The sequence below is a fragment of the Diceros bicornis genome, chromosome 4, assembly GCF_020826845.1.
Source record: "Diceros bicornis minor isolate mBicDic1 chromosome 4, mDicBic1.mat.cur, whole genome shotgun sequence".
NCBI lineage: Eukaryota > Metazoa > Chordata > Mammalia > Perissodactyla > Rhinocerotidae > Diceros > Diceros bicornis.
In genome coordinates this window covers 68,111,893-68,130,184 of record NC_080743.1, presented here as the reverse complement: position 1 = coordinate 68,130,184, position 18,292 = coordinate 68,111,893, and the positions used below count along the sequence as shown (strand labels likewise).

The window sequence follows — 18,292 nt, the reverse complement described above, 5'->3', positions numbered from 1 at the left end:
CGGCGGGCCTGGGCGCGTGTCCGCTCACCTGGCTGGGACCCGACGCGCAGAGCGGTGCCACCCTGGCCGCACGCGGCGCCTGGCGGGCCGCTGTGTGGGCGCGCAAGGGACGGGACCCGCGCGCCGACCGGCGGGGAGACTCGCCGGGCTCCGCCGCCCACACACCCTCGCCCACCCCCGGCCCCCGCCGGGCCGCGTCCCCGGGGTGCGGCCGTCCTCTGCCGCCAGCCCCCACCCGCGCCTCTCCTCGCGGCGGACGTGGCACGGCGCGCGCCCACCTTCTCCCCGCCGCCTTGCTCGCCCTCTCGGGCCTCTTCCTGCCGGCGCGATCCCCGCACTGGAGGCAACAGGCAGCGCGCACTCGGAGCGTTGAGCAGCCCCGGGTCCGGGTCCGGGTCCGGGTCCGGGTCCGCATCCGCATCGAGGTCGCCATCTGCTTTGTCGAATGACGCGATTGTTTAGGGGTCGGGTCGGGCCGGGCCGGGCACGCGCCGGGCAGCCGTGGTGGGCAGGAGGTCGAGAGCAGGGTAGGCGTCGGCGGGCAGCCGGACAGCGATCGCGCGCCGGGGCGGCCGCCGCCGTCCTCGTTAGTATAGTGGTGAGTATCCCCGCCTGTCACGCGGGAGACCGGGGTTCGATTCCCCGACGGGGAGGCAAGACGCCCTCTTTTGGTCGCCGGCACCGCTCTCCGTCCAGCCGCTTGCGCCCAAGGGCCCTTCTTCTCCCTCCCCCGCCCTCCAGCGAGGCGCAGGCCGCCGACTCGTGCCCCGGCTGCCCACCCTCGCCCACCCGGACCCTTCTCCCCTCCTCCTTGTCCTCCTCCTCGCCGGGCGCTTGCTCGCCGCAGCCGAGCGAGGGCTTCCTCTGCTCCTCCCCACGGCGCCCGACGAGCGGCCCTGCCAAGGTGGCTGGCGCAATGGGCTCCTTGCGACGCGACGCACAGCTGCACAGCTGCCGGGACGGGTCGGGGGTCGGATGGGTCCCCCGCCTCGGTGCCTCGCGGAAGTGGCCTGGCGGAGCCGCCGGTGGAGAAGGGCTTGGCCGAGCCCGCTGCCGCAGGACCTGAGGAGGGAGGAGGAGGGCGGACGTGACGGGGTCGGGGTCGGCTTTGGCTTTGGTCGGGTCGAACGGCGGCCAGGGCGCCCCCAGAGGCGGTCGGGCCGGCGGACGAGGGCCGCTGCGTCTGGCGCGGGGCGGCCGTTGGCGGCGCCTGGGGCAGCGCCGAGCTGCGAGCGGGCGGGGCGTCGGGGCAGGGCTGCGCCGGGCGGCGGCAGCGGCGGCGGCGTGACGGCGCCGGCGCGAGCCCCGGGCCGGCATCTCGGGGCGGCGCGGGCTGTGCAGCGTTGGTGGTATAGTGGTGAGCATAGCTGCCTTCCAAGCAGTTGACCCGGGTTCGATTCCCGGCCAACGCAGCGGGCCGACCTTTTGCGGAACCGCAGGGCCCTCCTGGCCCGGAGCCGGGAGCCGGAGGCCGGGAGCCGGGCCCGCGGCCGTGTGCGTGTGTGCGAGAAGGAGGCGCGCGCAGTGTTTTGAGGGTGCAGCCGGGCAGGAAGAACGCTAGGGCGCCTGCATTGCCGGGGGCCGCGCGCGGCTGGCCTGCCAAAGGCAGGGGGCTGGCGCCAAGGGAGCGCCGAGCGGGCGGGATGGAGGCCCCGGGTCCAGGAGGCGCAGGCCAGGCCCGAGGCCTGACGCTCCCTGGTGGTCTAGTGGTTAGGATTCGGCGCTCTCACCGCCGCGGCCCGGGTTCGATTCCCGGTCAGGGAAGCCTTATCTTCTTCCTCTCCGCCTCCCCACCTCCCCAGCACCTCCACAACCCCCTTTTAGCCCACGCCAGAGCTCGCTCGCTCGCTTCGCCCCTTACCCCTCGGCCTCGGCCCCGGACCCCCGACAAGGCCACCCGGCACCCTCCACGGCCAGCCCAAGCCCTGCCACCTCACCTGCGCCCCTGCCAACCTTTTTGGCCCTCGCTCGCCTCGCCTCGCCCACCCGACGTCTCTCCTCCTCCTCCTCCTCCTCCTCCTCCTCCTCCTCCTCGGACGCTCGCCTCGCTCCCGCTCTTCCTCAGCCCCAAACCACAGTGGCCCGGGCAGCCACTCTCGCCTGCCGTGGCCACCGCACGTGCTTCGACTCTCCAGCGGCACGCCTTCGGCCGGGACAAACGTCGCGGCCCCCAAGCCACCCCTTCCTGCCTCCTGAGGTGTGGCTCGGGTTGGGGTGGTGGGGGAGGGCGCGGGGTCTACGTCGCCAGGTCCGGCCACCGGCCGGGGCCTGTGGCGTGCTCTTTTACTTGGCGCCTCGTGCCGGCGAAGGCGCGGGCAGCTTACCCGCCGCCGCCGGCCAGGTCCTGTGCCGGCTGCGTCTCCCCGGGGCCGCCGATTGGGCGCCAAGTGCGTCGTGGTCTCGTGCGCCGAGGGGAGCCGAGAGCCGGAGCCTGGCGCCCGGGAGGCGGAGAAGTCAGAATGAACCTGGACCCGTCCGTCTGTCCGGGTAGCTAGACCACCGGGCGGCGGCGGCGGAGGAGACAGAGCAGGGAGATGGAGGAGGCCAGTCTGGCCAAGCAGGGGGGGTGGGGGGCTGGAGGCAGAGGGATGACAGAGTGGACTTCTGGCCAACATTGTATTCGACTGGGCATCACCGACGCTCTCAGTCCTCTCACCAAGTGGCCAGAAGGTTACCGGGAACGCTTCCCTGCCCGACACACCCCTCCCCCCACCCGCCACCTAGATTGGACGGTCCGATGCGTTCCCGTTCCCGCCTTACCGACCATCCAGCCACCCAGGATGGACGCCATCCCTGTCTCCACCCTTGGATCCATCTCCTTCTGTGGACACTCCCCGAAGTAGGTGGCAGCTCTCGGTCTCCTTCCCGCCACAACAACCGGGCCGCTGACAGCGACTTGAACACCTCTTCGCCGACTGGCTCCTTCGGAGGCAAAAGTGGAGAGCCGAGCCCAGGAAGGGCAGAGAGCCGCGGCGGCGGCGGCGGCGGCGGCGGCACACTCCGCGGGTTTAGACGGAGCCGTTCTGACGTGTGCCGAGGAGCCCCTGTGGGCATGGGGGTGCTCACCGCCAGCGCAGGAAGTTCCCTCACCGGCCTGGCCGGGGTGTTGGGGGGGGGGTGAGTGTGGGTGGGCGGGTGACAGAGCGGGATGAAGGTGTCTGTTCCCGTGGGTGGCCTCCCACGCGGGTCAGGGCACAGGGCCAAACGACCCCGAAAAGAGGGGACGGCCGTGAGCGTCGTGCTGCTCACGGGGGAGGTGTGGGAGGGCGTCCCGGGTGGGTCGGAGTGGAGCGTGGGCGGGGAGGTGCGGGGCTTGCGGGATGTGGCCGGGAGTGCGGCTGGCCGCTCAGGCAGGGGCTCTGCACAGGCTCCGGGCGGTGGCGCACCTTGCCCGGCACGGGTGCCGCGGGGGGGGGGGGGCGGTGCGGTGGGGGGGCCGAGGTTTAGGGTGCCGGTGGGGACGGAGCAGGGGTTTGTCCGAGGGGCCCGAGGGAGGAGGACAGGACCGGTGGAAGTGTGCGTAGAGGGGCCCGGGGTCCACGGGGTTGGTGGCGGAGGGATGGAGGGGGTGAGCCTGGGGGCTGGAAGGAACAGCAGGTGGCGGGCAGGGGGCGTGGGCCCTGGCGCGAGGAAGATGGAAGCCCCCGTGGTGGGAGAGGGCCCAGGCCGGCGAGACTGGTGTCCTGTGCTGCGAGGTGGTCAGGCGAAGGAGTAGGGTGAGAGGAGGGGTAGGCAGCAGGCAAGGGTGGGGAATTCAACTGCCCCAGAGACACAAGTGACCTCTGCCCGCGACAAAGAGTCGGGTCTCAGGTGTGTGTCTGGGGTTGAGTTGAAAAGAGGCCAAAGGGACGAATGCAACCCGCGGTCCCCGGCCAAGCAGAATTTGGAACGTGGGGGCCGCGGGTGGGGGCGGAGCGGGGAGGGGAGTGTGGGGCAGGAGAGGAGTAGGGGTGTCTGGGGGAGTAGGAGGGTGGTGAGGGGTGGAGGAGGAGGTGCTGGGGCTGGCGGTGCCGCTTGGGGTTTGCAGGCTGTGGTGCTGTTGGACCCGGGAGTGTCCGCGGTGGTTCTCGGGGTGGTGGTGCTGCCTGCGACGGGGGTGTTCGTGGCGGCGGCGGTGACGATAGCGGTGGTGCTGGCCCTGGTGGAGGTGACTCGGTGGACTTGGTGGTGGTGGCGGCGGAGGTGGTTTTAGTGGTGGAGGGGCGGGCCAGCGTTTGGGAAATAGAGCGGCCAAGCGGGAGAAGGTGAATGAATGCTCGCTGTGTGTGTGCATCGTGATGATATCGTGGAACTCTTCGGAACGACTGGAGCGCGCGCCATCACGAGTCGGTGACCGTCGGGGAGAATGCGGTGGATCACTCGTAGGAGTGGCAAGTTGCCTCCTACTGGTGGTAGGAACCGACACGGTCTGATTCTCGGAGCGGGGGGTAGAGCGAGGCAGAGAGCGGGGGCGAACCCCCGTGACGGAGTGGGGCGTGCGGGGGCCAGTGTGTGGTGCAGGGTAGCCTTCCTCGAAGCGAAAGGCGTGAGCCGAGCGGGGTCACGGGAGCGAAGAGCAGAGGGACAAGGAAGGCGTGTGGGCACAAGAGTGGCTGAGCGGTCGAGGTGTCTGGGCACGGGGGCTTGGTTCCCCGCGTGCACTTTCTGTCTCCAGGGCGAGAGAGGGGGCTTGGGGGTGGGGGCGGGGGAGACGAGAGCACGTGGAATGTGCTGCGGTGGGCCGCAGAGCCGGTGTGGGACAGGTGCCTTGAGCGCGGGAGAGAGGAAGCCTCGCTCGGCGTTGGGGCGGCGGGACCAAAAGGGGATCGGGGTGCTGCATGGGCCGGGAATCGAACCCGGGCCTCCCGCGTGGCAGGCGAGAATTCTACCACTGAACCACCCATGCACCGATGGCCGCCGCCACCAGCCGCCCGACGCTGGTCCCCGCCCGCCCTCCGCGGCCACCTGCTCCATCTGAGCAGGCGGCGGACTGGTGGGCTCCAAGAGAGGCTCCAGGTACGTGAAGGGCGCTAGGGCGCAGGCGCGGTCGCAAGGGGGCGGGCGAGGAGGCACCGAGGCACCGAGGCAGGCTCGGCCCGTGCCGCGCCTTCTCTGCCGCCCAGGGCCGCGGCGAGATGGCCGGCGTCGCCAGAGGCAGCCGGGAGCCGGACCAAGCCTGGCCCGCGCCCGAATGCCAGTCAGGGTAGGCGATCTGTGGGCGGGTGCAGCTGAAGGCCGACGTTTCCTTCGACGACCCACAGCCCGGTCCCAAAGTGCCTTGGGCGGCTGGCTTTCTTGCCGGGGCGCTGGGCGCGAGGGCGGGCACGGGCGGGAACGGTGCTCCGGCTGTGCGAGGGCGGGGGCGGCGGGGCGTGGGGGGAGCCGTCGGAGCTGGAGGCCCGGGAGCGCGGCCTCCGCCGCCGCCCGCCGCCGAGCGGGCCTCAGGCCCAGAGGCCAGGCCAAGTGCCCGAGCCTGGCTTCTGCGCTCTGGCCGACGGCTCCCCGGCCAGGGTCCAGCTCCGGTGCGTCGGTGGCGAGGCAGGAGCGCGGTCTCGGATCGGAGGAGCGCTGTGGCGCAGTGGCTGCCGGCTCGCGGGCAGCCCGCTGAGGGAGCGCGCCGGTGTGGTGGGGTTCGGCCCCGGCTGCGGTTTCCCGCTTGGAGACGCGGTGTGGCCGCCGAGGGGGGTGGCCCCGGCTGGGGGCCGGACGTTGGCGGGTGCGTGACGGGGGGGGGGCCCAGGGCTTCTGCTGGCTACTCACTGGAGCAACCTTCCCGGCTTGGGCTCAGGTGCCAGGCAGGCCCTGTGCAGGGAGGGCTCTGTCGTTGGCTGGCGAGCAGATGGCTGCGCTGCGCGTGTCCCGGGAGGCAGGCAGGTGGCCAGGGCGAGGCCCCGAGGTGAAAAATCGCGGTGGGTGGCACAGGCCAGCAAGATGGGGACCGCGACCTCAGTAGGGTGTGGAGAGAATGGCATGGGTGGGCAGGCGGGCGGGGCTGGCGGCAAGGACAGAACGTCGGACGGTTGTGCTGCTGGTTGCGCGAGTGTCAGGCTCTCAGAGGGAGTCGCTGTTCAGCAGACAGAAGTCGGACGGTGACCCGTGGAGGGCTTTCTTCACGCAGGGCGCGGTGAGGGAGCGGCAGTGGGAGCGGAGACGGGAGTGGGAGGGAGGCAGTTAGGGAGGGGGGAACCCACAAGCACGGAGCGGGGGGAGGGGGCGCGGGGGAGGGGGTGGGGCGCAGGGATCGGGTCGGAGGGAGGTGGGGGGCGCCGGGGCGGGGAGGGGAAGCAGGGGAGGGAAAGATGTGGTGCAAAGTCCTGAAGCTTCCGCGTGCGGGGGGTCAGGTAGGAAGGGTGTGTGAGTGGGTGGGGGAGCGCGTGCGTCCAGCAAGCCAGTTGCCAGGGGGTTCAAGGCGCCGGAGCACCCTCCTGGGCTATTTCTGCCAGGCCGGCGCACGGGTCGGCAGGAAAGGTGGCCGTGCCTGAGCAGCTGGTGGGGCGAGAGGCGTGGGTGTAGGGGCTGGACTTTGGAGAGGCGGCAAGAGCGCAAGCCAGCGACGGACGGTAAGGCGGTAAAGAGCTGCGACGGGGTGTCGCGGAGGCCCGGGACCCGGGCATTTGTTGGGCGGGCCAAAAGGTTGGCGTGTCAGGAGTGGGATTCGAACCCACGCCTCCAGGGGAGACTGCGACCTGAACGCAGCGCCTTAGACCGCTCGGCCATCCTGACGGCGGGCCTGGGCGCGTGTCCGCTCACCTGGCTGGGACCCGACGCGCAGAGCGGTGCCACCCTGGCCGCACGCGGCGCCTGGCGGGCCGCTGTGTGGGCGCGCAAGGGACGGGACCCGCGCGCCGACCGGCGGGGAGACTCGCCGGGCTCCGCCGCCCACACACCCTCGCCCACCCCCGGCCCCCGCCGGGCCGCGTCCCCGGGGTGCGGCCGTCCTCTGCCGCCAGCCCCCACCCGCGCCTCTCCTCGCGGCGGACGTGGCACGGCGCGCGCCCACCTTCTCCCCGCCGCCTTGCTCGCCCTCTCGGGCCTCTTCCTGCCGGCGCGATCCCCGCACTGGAGGCAACAGGCAGCGCGCACTCGGAGCGTTGAGCAGCCCCGGGTCCGGGTCCGGGTCCGCATCCGCATCGAGGTCGCCATCTGCTTTGTCGAATGACGCGATTGTTTAGGGGTCGGGTCGGGCCGGGCCGGGCACGCGCCGGGCAGCCGTGGTGGGCAGGAGGTCGAGAGCAGGGTAGGCGTCGGCGGGCAGCCGGACAGCGATCGCGCGCCGGGGCGGCCGCCGCCGTCCTCGTTAGTATAGTGGTGAGTATCCCCGCCTGTCACGCGGGAGACCGGGGTTCGATTCCCCGACGGGGAGGCAAGACGCCCTCTTTTGGTCGCCGGCACCGCTCTCCGTCCAGCCGCTTGCGCCCAAGGGCCCTTCTTCTCCCTCCCCCGCCCTCCAGCGAGGCGCAGGCCGCCGACTCGTGCCCCGGCTGCCCACCCTCGCCCACCCGGACCCTTCTCCCCTCCTCCTTGTCCTCCTCCTCGCCGGGCGCTTGCTCGCCGCAGCCGAGCGAGGGCTTCCTCTGCTCCTCCCCACGGCGCCCGACGAGCGGCCCTGCCAAGGTGGCTGGCGCAATGGGCTCCTTGCGACGCGACGCACAGCTGCACAGCTGCCGGGACGGGTCGGGGGTCGGATGGGTCCCCCGCCTCGGTGCCTCGCGGAAGTGGCCTGGCGGAGCCGCCGGTGGAGAAGGGCTTGGCCGAGCCCGCTGCCGCAGGACCTGAGGAGGGAGGAGGAGGGCGGACGTGACGGGGTCGGGGTCGGCTTTGGCTTTGGTCGGGTCGAACGGCGGCCAGGGCGCCCCCAGAGGCGGTCGGGCCGGCGGACGAGGGCCGCTGCGTCTGGCGCGGGGCGGCCGTTGGCGGCGCCTGGGGCAGCGCCGAGCTGCGAGCGGGCGGGGGCGTCGGGGCAGGGCTGCGCCGGGGCGCTGGCAGCGGCGGCGGCGTGACGGCGCCGGCGCGAGCCCGGGCCGGCATCTCGGGGCGGCGCGGGCTGTGCAGCGTTGGTGGTATAGTGGTGAGCATAGCTGCCTTCCAAGCAGTTGACCCGGTTCGATTCCCGGCCAACGCAGCGGGCCGACCTTTTGCGGAACCGCAGGGCCCTCCTGGCCCGGAGCCGGGAGCCGGAGGGCCGGGAGCCGGGCCCGCGGCCGCGGCCGTGTGCGTGTGTGCGAGAAGGAGGCGCGCGCAGTGTTTTGAGGGTGCAGCCGGGCAGGAAGAACGCTAGGGCGCCTGCATTGCCGGGGGCCGCGCGCGGCTGGCCTGCAAAGGGCAGGGGGCTGGCGCCAAGGGAGCGCCGAGCGGGCGGGATGGAGGCCCCGGGTCCAGGAGGCGCAGGCCAGGCCCGAGGCCTGACGCTCCCTGGTGGTCTAGTGGTTAGGATTCGGCGCTCTCACCGCCGCGGCCCGGGTTCGATTCCCGGTCAGGGAAGCCTTATCTTCTTCCTCTCCGCCTCCCCACCTCCCCAGCACCTCCACAACCCCCTTTAGCCCACGCCAGAGCTCGCTCGCTCGCTTCGCCCCTTACCCCTCGGCCTCGGCCCCGGACCCCCGACAAGGCCACCCGCACCCTCCACGGCCAGCCCAAGCCCTGCCACCCTCACCTGCGCCCTGCCAACCTTTTTGGCCCTCGCTCGCTCGCCTCGCCCACCCGACGTCTCTCCTCCTCCTCTCCTCCTCCTCCTCCTCCTCCTCCTCCTCCTCGGACGCTCGCCTCGCCCCGCTCTTCCTCAGCCCCAAACCACAGTGGCCCGGGCAGCCACTCTCGCCTGCCGTGGCCACCGCACGGCTTCGACTCTCCAGCGGGCACGCCTTCGGCCCGGGGACAAACGTCGCGGCCCCCAAGCCACCCCTTCCTGCCTCCTGAGGTGTGGCTCGGGTTGGGGTGGTGGGGAGGGCGCGGGGTCTACGTCGCCAGGTCCGGCCACCGGCCGGGGCCTGTGGCGTGCTCTTTTACTTGGCGCCTCGTGCCGGCGAAGGCGCGGGCAGCTTACCCGCCGCCGCCGGCCAGGTCCTGTGCCGGCTGCGTCTCCCCGGGGCCGCCGATTGGGCGCCAAGTGCGTCGTGGTCTCGTGCGCCGAGGGGAGCCCGAGAGCCGGAGCCTGGCGCCCGGGAGGCGAGAAGTCAGAATGAACCTGGACCCGTCCGTCTGTCCGGGTAGCTAGACCACCGGGCGGCGGCGGCGGAGGAGACAGAGCAGGGAGATGGAGGAGGCCAGTCTGGCCAAGCAGGGGGGGTGGGGGGCTGGAGGCAGAGGGATGACAGAGTGGACTTCTGGCCAACATTGTATTCGACTGGGCATCACCGACGCTCTCAGTCCTCTCACCAAGTGGCCAGAAGGTTACCGGGAACGCTTCCTGCCCGACACACCCCTCCCCCACCCGCCACCTAGATTGGACAGCACGGTCCGATGCGTTCCCGTTCCCGCCTTACCGACCATCCAGCCACCCAGGATGGACGCCATCCCTGTCTCCACCCTTGGATCCATCTCCTTCTGTGGACACTCCCCGAAGTAGGTGGCAGCTCTCGGTCTCCTTCCCGCCACAACAACCGGGCCGCTGACAGCGACTTGAACACCTCTTCGCCGACTGGCTCCTTCGGAGGCAAAAGTGGAGAGCCGAGCCCAGGAAGGGCAGAGAGCCGCGGCGGCGGCGGCGGCGGCGGCGGCACACTCCGCGGGTTTAGACGGAGCCGTTCTGACGTGTGCCGAGGAGCCCCTGTGGGCATGGGGGTGCTCACCGCCAGCGCAGGAAGTTCCCTCACCGGCCTGGCCGGGGTGTTGGGGGGGGGTGAGTGTGGGTGGGCGGGTGACAGAGCGGGATGAAGGTGTCTGTTCCCGTGGGTGGCCTCCCACGCGGGTCAGGGCACAGGGCCAAACGACCCCGAAAAGAGGGGACGGCCGTGAGCGTCGTGCTGCTCACGGGGGAGGTGTGGGAGGGCGTCCCGGGTGGGTCGGAGTGGAGCGTGGGTGGGGAGGTGCGGGGCTTGCGGGATGTGGCCGGGAGTGCGGCTGGCCGCTCAGGCAGGGGCTCTGCACAGGCTCCGGGCGGTGGCGCACCTTGCCCGGCACGGGTGCCGCGGGGGGGGGGGGGGGGGGGGCGGTGCGGTGGGGGGGCCGAGGTTTAGGGTGCCGGTGGGGACGGAGCAGGGGTTTGTCCGAGGGGCCCGAGGGAGGAGGACAGGACCGGTGGAAGTGTGCGTAGAGGGGCCCGGGGTCCACGGGGTTGGTGGCGGAGGGATGGAGGGGGTGAGCCTGGGGGCTGGAAGGAACAGCAGGTGGCGGGCAGGGGGCGTGGGCCCTGGCGCGAGGAAGATGGAAGCCCCCGTGGTGGGAGAGGGCCCAGGCCGGCGAGACTGGTGTCCTGTGCTGCGAGGTGGTCAGGCGAAGGAGTAGGGTGAGAGGAGGGGTAGGCAGCAGGCAAGGGTGGGGAATTCAACTGCCCCAGAGACACAAGTGACCTCTGCCCACGACAAAGAGTCGGGTCTCAGGTGTGTGTCTGGGGTTGAGTTGAAAAGAGGCCAAAGGGACGAATGCAACCCGCGGTCCCCGGCCAAGCAGAATTTGGAACGTGGGGGCCGCGGGTGGGGGCGGAGCGGGGAGGGGAGTGTGGGGCAGGAGAGGAGTAGGGGTGTCTGGGGGAGTAGGAGGGTGGTGAGGGGTGGAGGAGGAGGTGCTGGGGCTGGCGGTGCCGCTTGGGGTTTGCAGGCTGTGGTGCTGTTGGACCCGGGAGTGTCCGCGGTGGTTCTCGGGGTGGTGGTGCTGCCTGCGACGGGGGTGTTCGTGGCGGCGGCGGTGACGATAGCGGTGGTGCTGGCCCTGGTGGAGGTGACTCGGTGGACTTGGTGGTGGTGGCGGCGGAGGTGGTTTTAGTGGTGGAGGGGCGGGCCAGCGTTTGGGAAATAGAGCGGCCAAGCGGGAGAAGGTGAATGAATGCTCGCTGTGTGTGTGCATCGTGATGATATCGTGGAACTCTTCGGAACGACTGGAGCGCGCGCCATCACGAGTCGGTGACCGTCGGGGAGAATGCGGTGGATCACTCGTAGGAGTGGCAAGTTGCCTCCTACTGGTGGTAGGAACCGACACGGTCTGATTCTCGGAGCGGGGGTAGAGCGAGGCAGAGAGCGGGGGCGAACCCCCGTGACGGAGTGGGGCGTGCGGGGGCCAGTGTGTGGTGCAGGGTAGCCTTCCTCGAAGCGAAAGGCGTGAGCCGAGCGGGGTCACGGGAGCGAAGAGCAGAGGGACAAGGAAGGCGTGTGGGCACAAGAGTGGCTGAGCGGTCGAGGTGTCTGGGCACGGGGGCTTGGTTCCCCGCGTGCACTTTCTGTCTCCAGGGCGAGAGAGGGGGCTTGGGGGTGGGGGCGGGGGAGACGAGAGCACGTGGAATGTGCTGCGGTGGGCCGCAGAGCCGGTGTGGGACAGGTGCCTTGAGCGCGGGAGAGAGGAAGCCTCGCTCGGCGTTGGGGCGGCGGGACCAAAAGGGGATCGGGGTGCTGCATGGGCCGGGAATCGAACCCGGGCCTCCCGCGTGGCAGGCGAGAATTCTACCACTGAACCACCCATGCACCGATGGCCGCCGCCACCAGCCGCCCGACGCTGGTCCCCGCCCGCCCTCCGCGGCCACCTGCTCCATCTGAGCAGGCGGCGGACTGGTGGGCTCCAAGAGAGGCTCCAGGTACGTGAAGGGCGCTAGGGCGCAGGCGCGGTCGCAAGGGGGCGGGCGAGGAGGCACCGAGGCACCGAGGCAGGCTCGGCCCGTGCCGCGCCTTCTCTGCCGCCCAGGGCCGCGGCGAGATGGCCGGCGTCGCCAGAGGCAGCCGGGAGCCGGACCAAGCCTGGCCCGCGCCCGAATGCCAGTCAGGGTAGGCGATCTGTGGGCGGGTGCAGCTGAAGGCCGACGTTTCCTTCGACGACCCACAGCCCGGTCCCAAAGTGCCTTGGGCGGCTGGCTTTCTTGCCGGGGCGCTGGGCGCGAGGGCGGGCACGGGCGGGAACGGTGCTCCGGCTGTGCGAGGGCGGGGGCGGCGGGGCGTGGGGGGAGCCGTCGGAGCTGGAGGCCCGGGAGCGCGGCCTCCGCCGCCGCCCGCCGCCGAGCGGGCCTCAGGCCCAGAGGCCAGGCCAAGTGCCCGAGCCTGGCTTCTGCGCTCTGGCCGACGGCTCCCCGGCCAGGGTCCAGCTCCGGTGCGTCGGTGGCGAGGCAGGAGCGCGGTCTCGGATCGGAGGAGCGCTGTGGCGCAGTGGCTGCCGGCTCGCGGGCAGCCCGCTGAGGGAGCGCGCCGGTGTGGTGGGGTTCGGCCCCGGCTGCGGTTTCCCGCTTGGAGACGCGGTGTGGCCGCCGAGGGGGGTGGCCCCGGCTGGGGGCCGGACGTTGGCGGGTGCGTGACGGGGGGGGGGGCCCAGGGCTTCTGCTGGCTACTCACTGGAGCAACCTTCCCGGCTTGGGCTCAGGTGCCAGGCAGGCCCTGTGCAGGGAGGGCTCTGTCGTTGGCTGGCGAGCAGATGGCTGCGCTGCGCGTGTCCCGGGAGGCAGGCAGGTGGCCAGGGCGAGGCCCCGAGGTGAAAAATCGCGGTGGGTGGCACAGGCCAGCAAGATGGGGACCGCGACCTCAGTAGGGTGTGGAGAGAATGGCATGGGTGGGCAGGCGGGCGGGGCTGGCGGCAAGGACAGAACGTCGGACGGTTGTGCTGCTGGTTGCGCGAGTGTCAGGCTCTCAGAGGGAGTCGCTGTTCAGCAGACAGAAGTCGGACGGTGACCCGTGGAGGGCTTTCTTCACGCAGGGCGCGGTGAGGGAGCGGCAGTGGGAGCGGAGACGGGAGTGGGAGGGAGGCAGTTAGGGAGGGGGGAACCCACAAGCACGGAGCGGGGGGGAGGGGGCGCGGGGAGGGGGTGGGGCGCAGGGATCGGGTCGGAGGGAGGTGGGGGGCGCCGGGGCGGGGAGGGGAAGCAGGGGAGGGAAAGATGTGGTGCAAAGTCCTGAAGCTTCCGCGTGCGGGGGGTCAGGTAGGAAGGGTGTGTGAGTGGGTGGGGGAGCGCGTGCGTCCAGCAAGCCAGTTGCCAGGGGGTTCAAGGCGCCGGAGCACCCTCCTGGGCTATTTCTGCCAGGCCGGCGCACGGGTCGGCAGGAAAGGTGGCCGTGCCTGAGCAGCTGGTGGGGCGAGAGGCGTGGGTGTAGGGGCTGGACTTTGGAGAGGCGGCAAGAGCGCAAGCCAGCGACGGACGGTAAGGCGGTAAAGAGCTGCGACGGGGTGTCGCGGAGGCCCGGGACCCGGGCATTTGTTGGGCGGGCCAAAAGGTTGGCGTGTCAGGAGTGGGATTCGAACCCACGCCTCCAGGGGAGACTGCGACCTGAACGCAGCGCCTTAGACCGCTCGGCCATCCTGACGGCGGGCCTGGGCGCGTGTCCGCTCACCTGGCTGGGACCCGACGCGCAGAGCGGTGCCACCCTGGCCGCACGCGGCGCCTGGCGGGCCGCTGTGTGGGCGCGCAAGGGACGGGACCCGCGCGCCGACCGGCGGGGAGACTCGCCGGGCTCCGCCGCCCACACACCCTCGCCCACCCCCGGCCCCCGCCGGGCCGCGTCCCCGGGGTGCGGCCGTCCTCTGCCGCCAGCCCCCACCCGCGCCTCTCCTCGCGGCGGACGTGGCACGGCGCGCGCCCACCTTCTCCCCGCCGCCTTGCTCGCCCTCTCGGGCCTCTTCCTGCCGGCGCGATCCCCGCACTGGAGGCAACAGGCAGCGCGCACTCGGAGCGTTGAGCAGCCCCGGGTCCGGGTCCGGGTCCGCATCCGCATCGAGGTCGCCATCTGCTTTGTCGAATGACGCGATTGTTTAGGGGTCGGGTCGGGCCGGGCCGGGCACGCGCCGGGCAGCCGTGGTGGGCAGGAGGTCGAGAGCAGGGTAGGCGTCGGCGGGCAGCCGGACAGCGATCGCGCGCCAGGGCGGCCGCCGCCGTCCTCGTTAGTATAGTGGTGAGTATCCCCGCCTGTCACGCGGGAGACCGGGGTTCGATTCCCCGACGGGGAGGCAAGACGCCCTCTTTTGGTCGCCGGCACCGCTCTCCGTCCAGCCGCTTGCGCCCAAGGGCCCTTCTTCTCCCTCCCCCGCCCTCCAGCGAGGCGCAGGCCGCCGACTCGTGCCCCGGCTGCCCACCCTCGCCCACCCGGACCCTTCTCCCCTCCTCCTTGTCCTCCTCCTCGCCGGGCGCTTGCTCGCCGCAGCCGAGCGAGGGCTTCCTCTGCTCCTCCCCACGGCGCCCGACGAGCGGCCCTGCCAAGGTGGCTGGCGCAATGGGCTCCTTGCGACGCGACGCACAGCTGCACAGCTGCCGGGACGGGTCGGGGGTCGGATGGGTCCCCCGCCTCGGTGCCTCGCGGAAGTGGCCTGGCGGAGCCGCCGGTGGAGAAGGGCTTGGCCGAGCCCGCTGCCGCAGGACCTGAGGAGGGAGGAGGAGGGCGGACGTGACGGGGTCGGGGTCGGCTTTGGCTTTGGTCGGGTCGAACGGCGGCCAGGGCGCCCCCAGAGGCGGTCGGGCCGGCGGACGAGGGCCGCTGCGTCTGGCGCGGGGCGGCCGTTGGCGGCGCCTGGGGCAGCGCCGAGCTGCGAGCGGGCGGGGCGTCGGGGCAGGGCTGCGCCGGGCGGCGGCAGCGGCGGCGGCGTGACGGCGCCGGCGCGAGCCCCGGGCCGGCATCTCGGGGCGGCGCGGGCTGTGCAGCGTTGGTGGTATAGTGGTGAGCATAGCTGCCTTCCAAGCAGTTGACCCGGGTTCGATTCCCGGCCAACGCAGCGGGCCGACCTTTTGCGGAACCGCAGGGCCCTCCTGGCCCGGAGCCGGGAGCCGGAGGCCGGGAGCCGGGCCCGCGGCCGTGTGCGTGTGTGCGAGAAGGAGGCGCGCGCAGTGTTTTGAGGGTGCAGCCGGGCAGGAAGAACGCTAGGGCGCCTGCATTGCCGGGGGCCGCGCGCGGCTGGCCTGCCAAAGGCAGGGGGCTGGCGCCAAGGGAGCGCCGAGCGGGCGGGATGGAGGCCCCGGGTCCAGGAGGCGCAGGCCAGGCCCGAGGCCTGACGCTCCCTGGTGGTCTAGTGGTTAGGATTCGGCGCTCTCACCGCCGCGGCCCGGGTTCGATTCCCGGTCAGGGAAGCCTTATCTTCTTCCTCCCCACCTCCCCAGCACCTCCACAACCCCCTTTTAGCCCACGCCAGAGCTCGCTCGCTCGCTTCGCCCCTTACCCCTCGGCCTCGGCCCCGGACCCCCGACAAGGCCACCCGGCACCCTCCACGGCCAGCCCAAGCCCTGCCACCTCACCTGCGCCCCTGCCAACCTTTTTGGCCCTCGCTCGCCTCGCCTCGCCCACCCGACGTCTCTCCTCCTCCTCCTCCTCCTCCTCCTCCTCCTCCTCGGACGCTCGCCTCGCTCCCGCTCTTCCTCAGCCCCAAACCACAGTGGCCCGGGCAGCCACTCTCGCCTGCCGTGGCCACCGCACGTGCTTCGACTCTCCAGCGGCACGCCTTCGGCCGGGACAAACGTCGCGGCCCCCAAGCCACCCCTTCCTGCCTCCTGAGGTGTGGCTCGGGTTGGGGTGGTGGGGGAGGGCGCGGGGTCTACGTCGCCAGGTCCGGCCACCGGCCGGGGCCTGTGGCGTGCTCTTTTACTTGGCGCCTCGTGCCGGCGAAGGCGCGGGCAGCTTACCCGCCGCCGCCGGCCAGGTCCTGTGCCGGCTGCGTCTCCCCGGGGCCGCCGATTGGGCGCCAAGTGCGTCGTGGTCTCGTGCGCCGAGGGGAGCCGAGAGCCGGAGCCTGGCGCCCGGGAGGCGGAGAAGTCAGAATGAACCTGGACCCGTCCGTCTGTCCGGGTAGCTAGACCACCGGGCGGCGGCGGCGGAGGAGACAGAGCAGGGAGATGGAGGAGGCCAGTCTGGCCAAGCAGGGGGGGTGGGGGGCTGGAGGCAGAGGGATGACAGAGTGGACTTCTGGCCAACATTGTATTCGACTGGGCATCACCGACGCTCTCAGTCCTCTCACCAAGTGGCCAGAAGGTTACCGGGAACGCTTCCCTGCCCGACACACCCCTCCCCCCACCCGCCACCTAGATTGGACGGTCCGATGCGTTCCCGTTCCCGCCTTACCGACCATCCAGCCACCCAGGATGGACGCCATCCCTGTCTCCACCCTTGGATCCATCTCCTTCTGTGGACACTCCCCGAAGTAGGTGGCAGCTCTCGGTCTCCTTCCCGCCACAACAACCGGGCCGCTGACAGCGACTTGAACACCTCTTCGCCGACTGGCTCCTTCGGAGGCAAAAGTGGAGAGCCGAGCCCAGGAAGGGCAGAGAGCCGCGGCGGCGGCGGCGGCGGCGGCGGCACACTCCGCGGGTTTAGACGGAGCCGTTCTGACGTGTGCCGAGGAGCCCCTGTGGGCATGGGGGTGCTCACCGCCAGCGCAGGAAGTTCCCTCACCGGCCTGGCCGGGGTGTTGGGGGGGGGGTGAGTGTGGGTGGGCGGGTGACAGAGCGGGATGAAGGTGTCTGTTCCCGTGGGTGGCCTCCCACGCGGGTCAGGGCACAGGGCCAAACGACCCCGAAAAGAGGGGACGGCCGTGAGCGTCGTGCTGCTCACGGGGGAGGTGTGGGAGGGCGTCCCGGGTGGGTCGGAGTGGAGCGTGGGCGGGGAGGTGCGGGGCTTGCGGGATGTGGCCGGGAGTGCGGCTGGCCGCTCAGGCAGGGGCTCTGCACAGGCTCCGGGCGGTGGCGCACCTTGCCCGGCACGGGTGCCGCGGGGGGGGGGGGGCGGTGCGGTGGGGGGGCCGAGGTTTAGGGTGCCGGTGGGGACGGAGCAGGGGTTTGTCCGAGGGGCCCGAGGGAGGAGGACAGGACCGGTGGAAGTGTGCGTAGAGGGGCCCGGGGTCCACGGGGTTGGTGGCGGAGGGATGGAGGGGGTGAGCCTGGGGGCTGGAAGGAACAGCAGGTGGCGGGCAGGGGGCGTGGGCCCTGGCGCGAGGAAGATGGAAGCCCCCGTGGTGGGAGAGGGCCCAGGCCGGCGAGACTGGTGTCCTGTGCTGCGAGGTGGTCAGGCGAAGGAGTAGGGTGAGAGGAGGGGTAGGCAGCAGGCAAGGGTGGGGAATTCAACTGCCCCAGAGACACAAGTGACCTCTGCCCGCGACAAAGAGTCGGGTCTCAGGTGTGTGTCTGGGGTTGAGTTGAAAAGAGGCCAAAGGGACGAATGCAACCCGCGGTCCCCGGCCAAGCAGAATTTGGAACGTGGGGGCCGCGGGTGGGGGCGGAGCGGGGAGGGGAGTGTGGGGCAGGAGAGGAGTAGGGGTGTCTGGGGGAGTAGGAGGGTGGTGAGGGGTGGAGGAGGAGGTGCTGGGGCTGGCGGTGCCGCTTGGGGTTTGCAGGCTGTGGTGCTGTTGGACCCGGGAGTGTCCGCGGTGGTTCTCGGGGTGGTGGTGCTGCCTGCGACGGGGGTGTTCGTGGCGGCGGCGGTGACGATAGCGGTGGTGCTGGCCCTGGTGGAGGTGACTCGGTGGACTTGGTGGTGGTGGCGGCGGAGGTGGTTTTAGTGGTGGAGGGGCGGGCCAGCGTTTGGGAAATAGAGCGGCCAAGCGGGAGAAGGTGAATGAATGCTCGCTGTGTGTGTGCATCGTGATGATATCGTGGAACTCTTCGGAACGACTGGAGCGCGCGCCATCACGAGTCGGTGACCGTCGGGGAGAATGCGGTGGATCACTCGTAGGAGTGGCAAGTTGCCTCCTACTGGTGGTAGGAACCGACACGGTCTGATTCTCGGAGCGGGGGTAGAGCGAGGCAGAGAGCGGGGGCGAACCCCCGTGACGGAGTGGGGCGTGCGGGGGCCAGTGTGTGGTGCAGGGTAGCCTTCCTCGAAGCGAAAGGCGTGAGCCGAGCGGGGTCACGGGAGCGAAGAGCAGAGGGACAAGGAAGGCGTGTGGGCACAAGAGTGGCTGAGCGGTCGAGGTGTCTGGGCACGGGGGCTTGGTTCCCCGCGTGCACTTTCTGTCTCCAGGGCGAGAGAGGGGGCTTGGGGGTGGGGGCGGGGGAGACGAGAGCACGTGGAATGTGCTGCGGTGGGCCGCAGAGCCGGTGTGGGACAGGTGCCTTGAGCGCGGGAGAGAGGAAGCCTCGCTCGGCGTTGGGGCGGCGGGACCAAAAGGGGATCGGGGGTGCTGCATGGGCCGGGAATCGAACCCGGGCCTCCCGCGTGGCAGGCGAGAATTCTACCACTGAACCACCCATGCACCGATGGCCGCCGCCACCAGC

At 71.5% G+C, this 18,292-nt stretch overlaps 1 protein-coding gene across 1 annotated transcript; it reads right to left on the bottom strand.

The window, feature by feature from the left end:
- Positions 1–615: 615 nt before the first annotated feature.
- Positions 616–5,951, bottom strand: LOC131401695 (basic proline-rich protein-like). The gene is made up of 7 exons (XM_058536919.1): positions 5,740–5,951; positions 4,457–5,674; positions 2,832–3,688; positions 2,288–2,431; positions 1,938–2,060; positions 1,130–1,596; positions 616–1,062 (listed from the first exon to the last, which is right to left on the bottom strand). Exons 1-7 carry the CDS (start codon positions 5,949–5,951, stop codon positions 616–618), a joined length of 3,468 nt encoding a protein of 1,155 aa, XP_058392902.1.
- Positions 5,952–18,292: the final 12,341 nt, after the last annotated feature.

Bases quoted from the DNA above. Each gene is read 5' to 3' on its own strand.
- LOC131401695 (XM_058536919.1), bottom strand. From the start codon at position 5,951: ATGCCATTCTCTCCACACCCTACTGAGGTCGCGGTCCCCATCTTGCTG. The intron at 5,675-5,739 runs GTGAGTAGCCAG...TCCGGCCCCCAG, and splicing joins AAGCCGGGAAGGTTGCTCCA to CCGGGGCCACCCCCCTCGGC. The intron at 2,432-2,831 runs GTGTCCACAGAA...CCCGGGCGCCAG, and splicing joins GCTGCCACCTACTTCGGGGA to GCTCCGGCTCTCGGCTCCCC.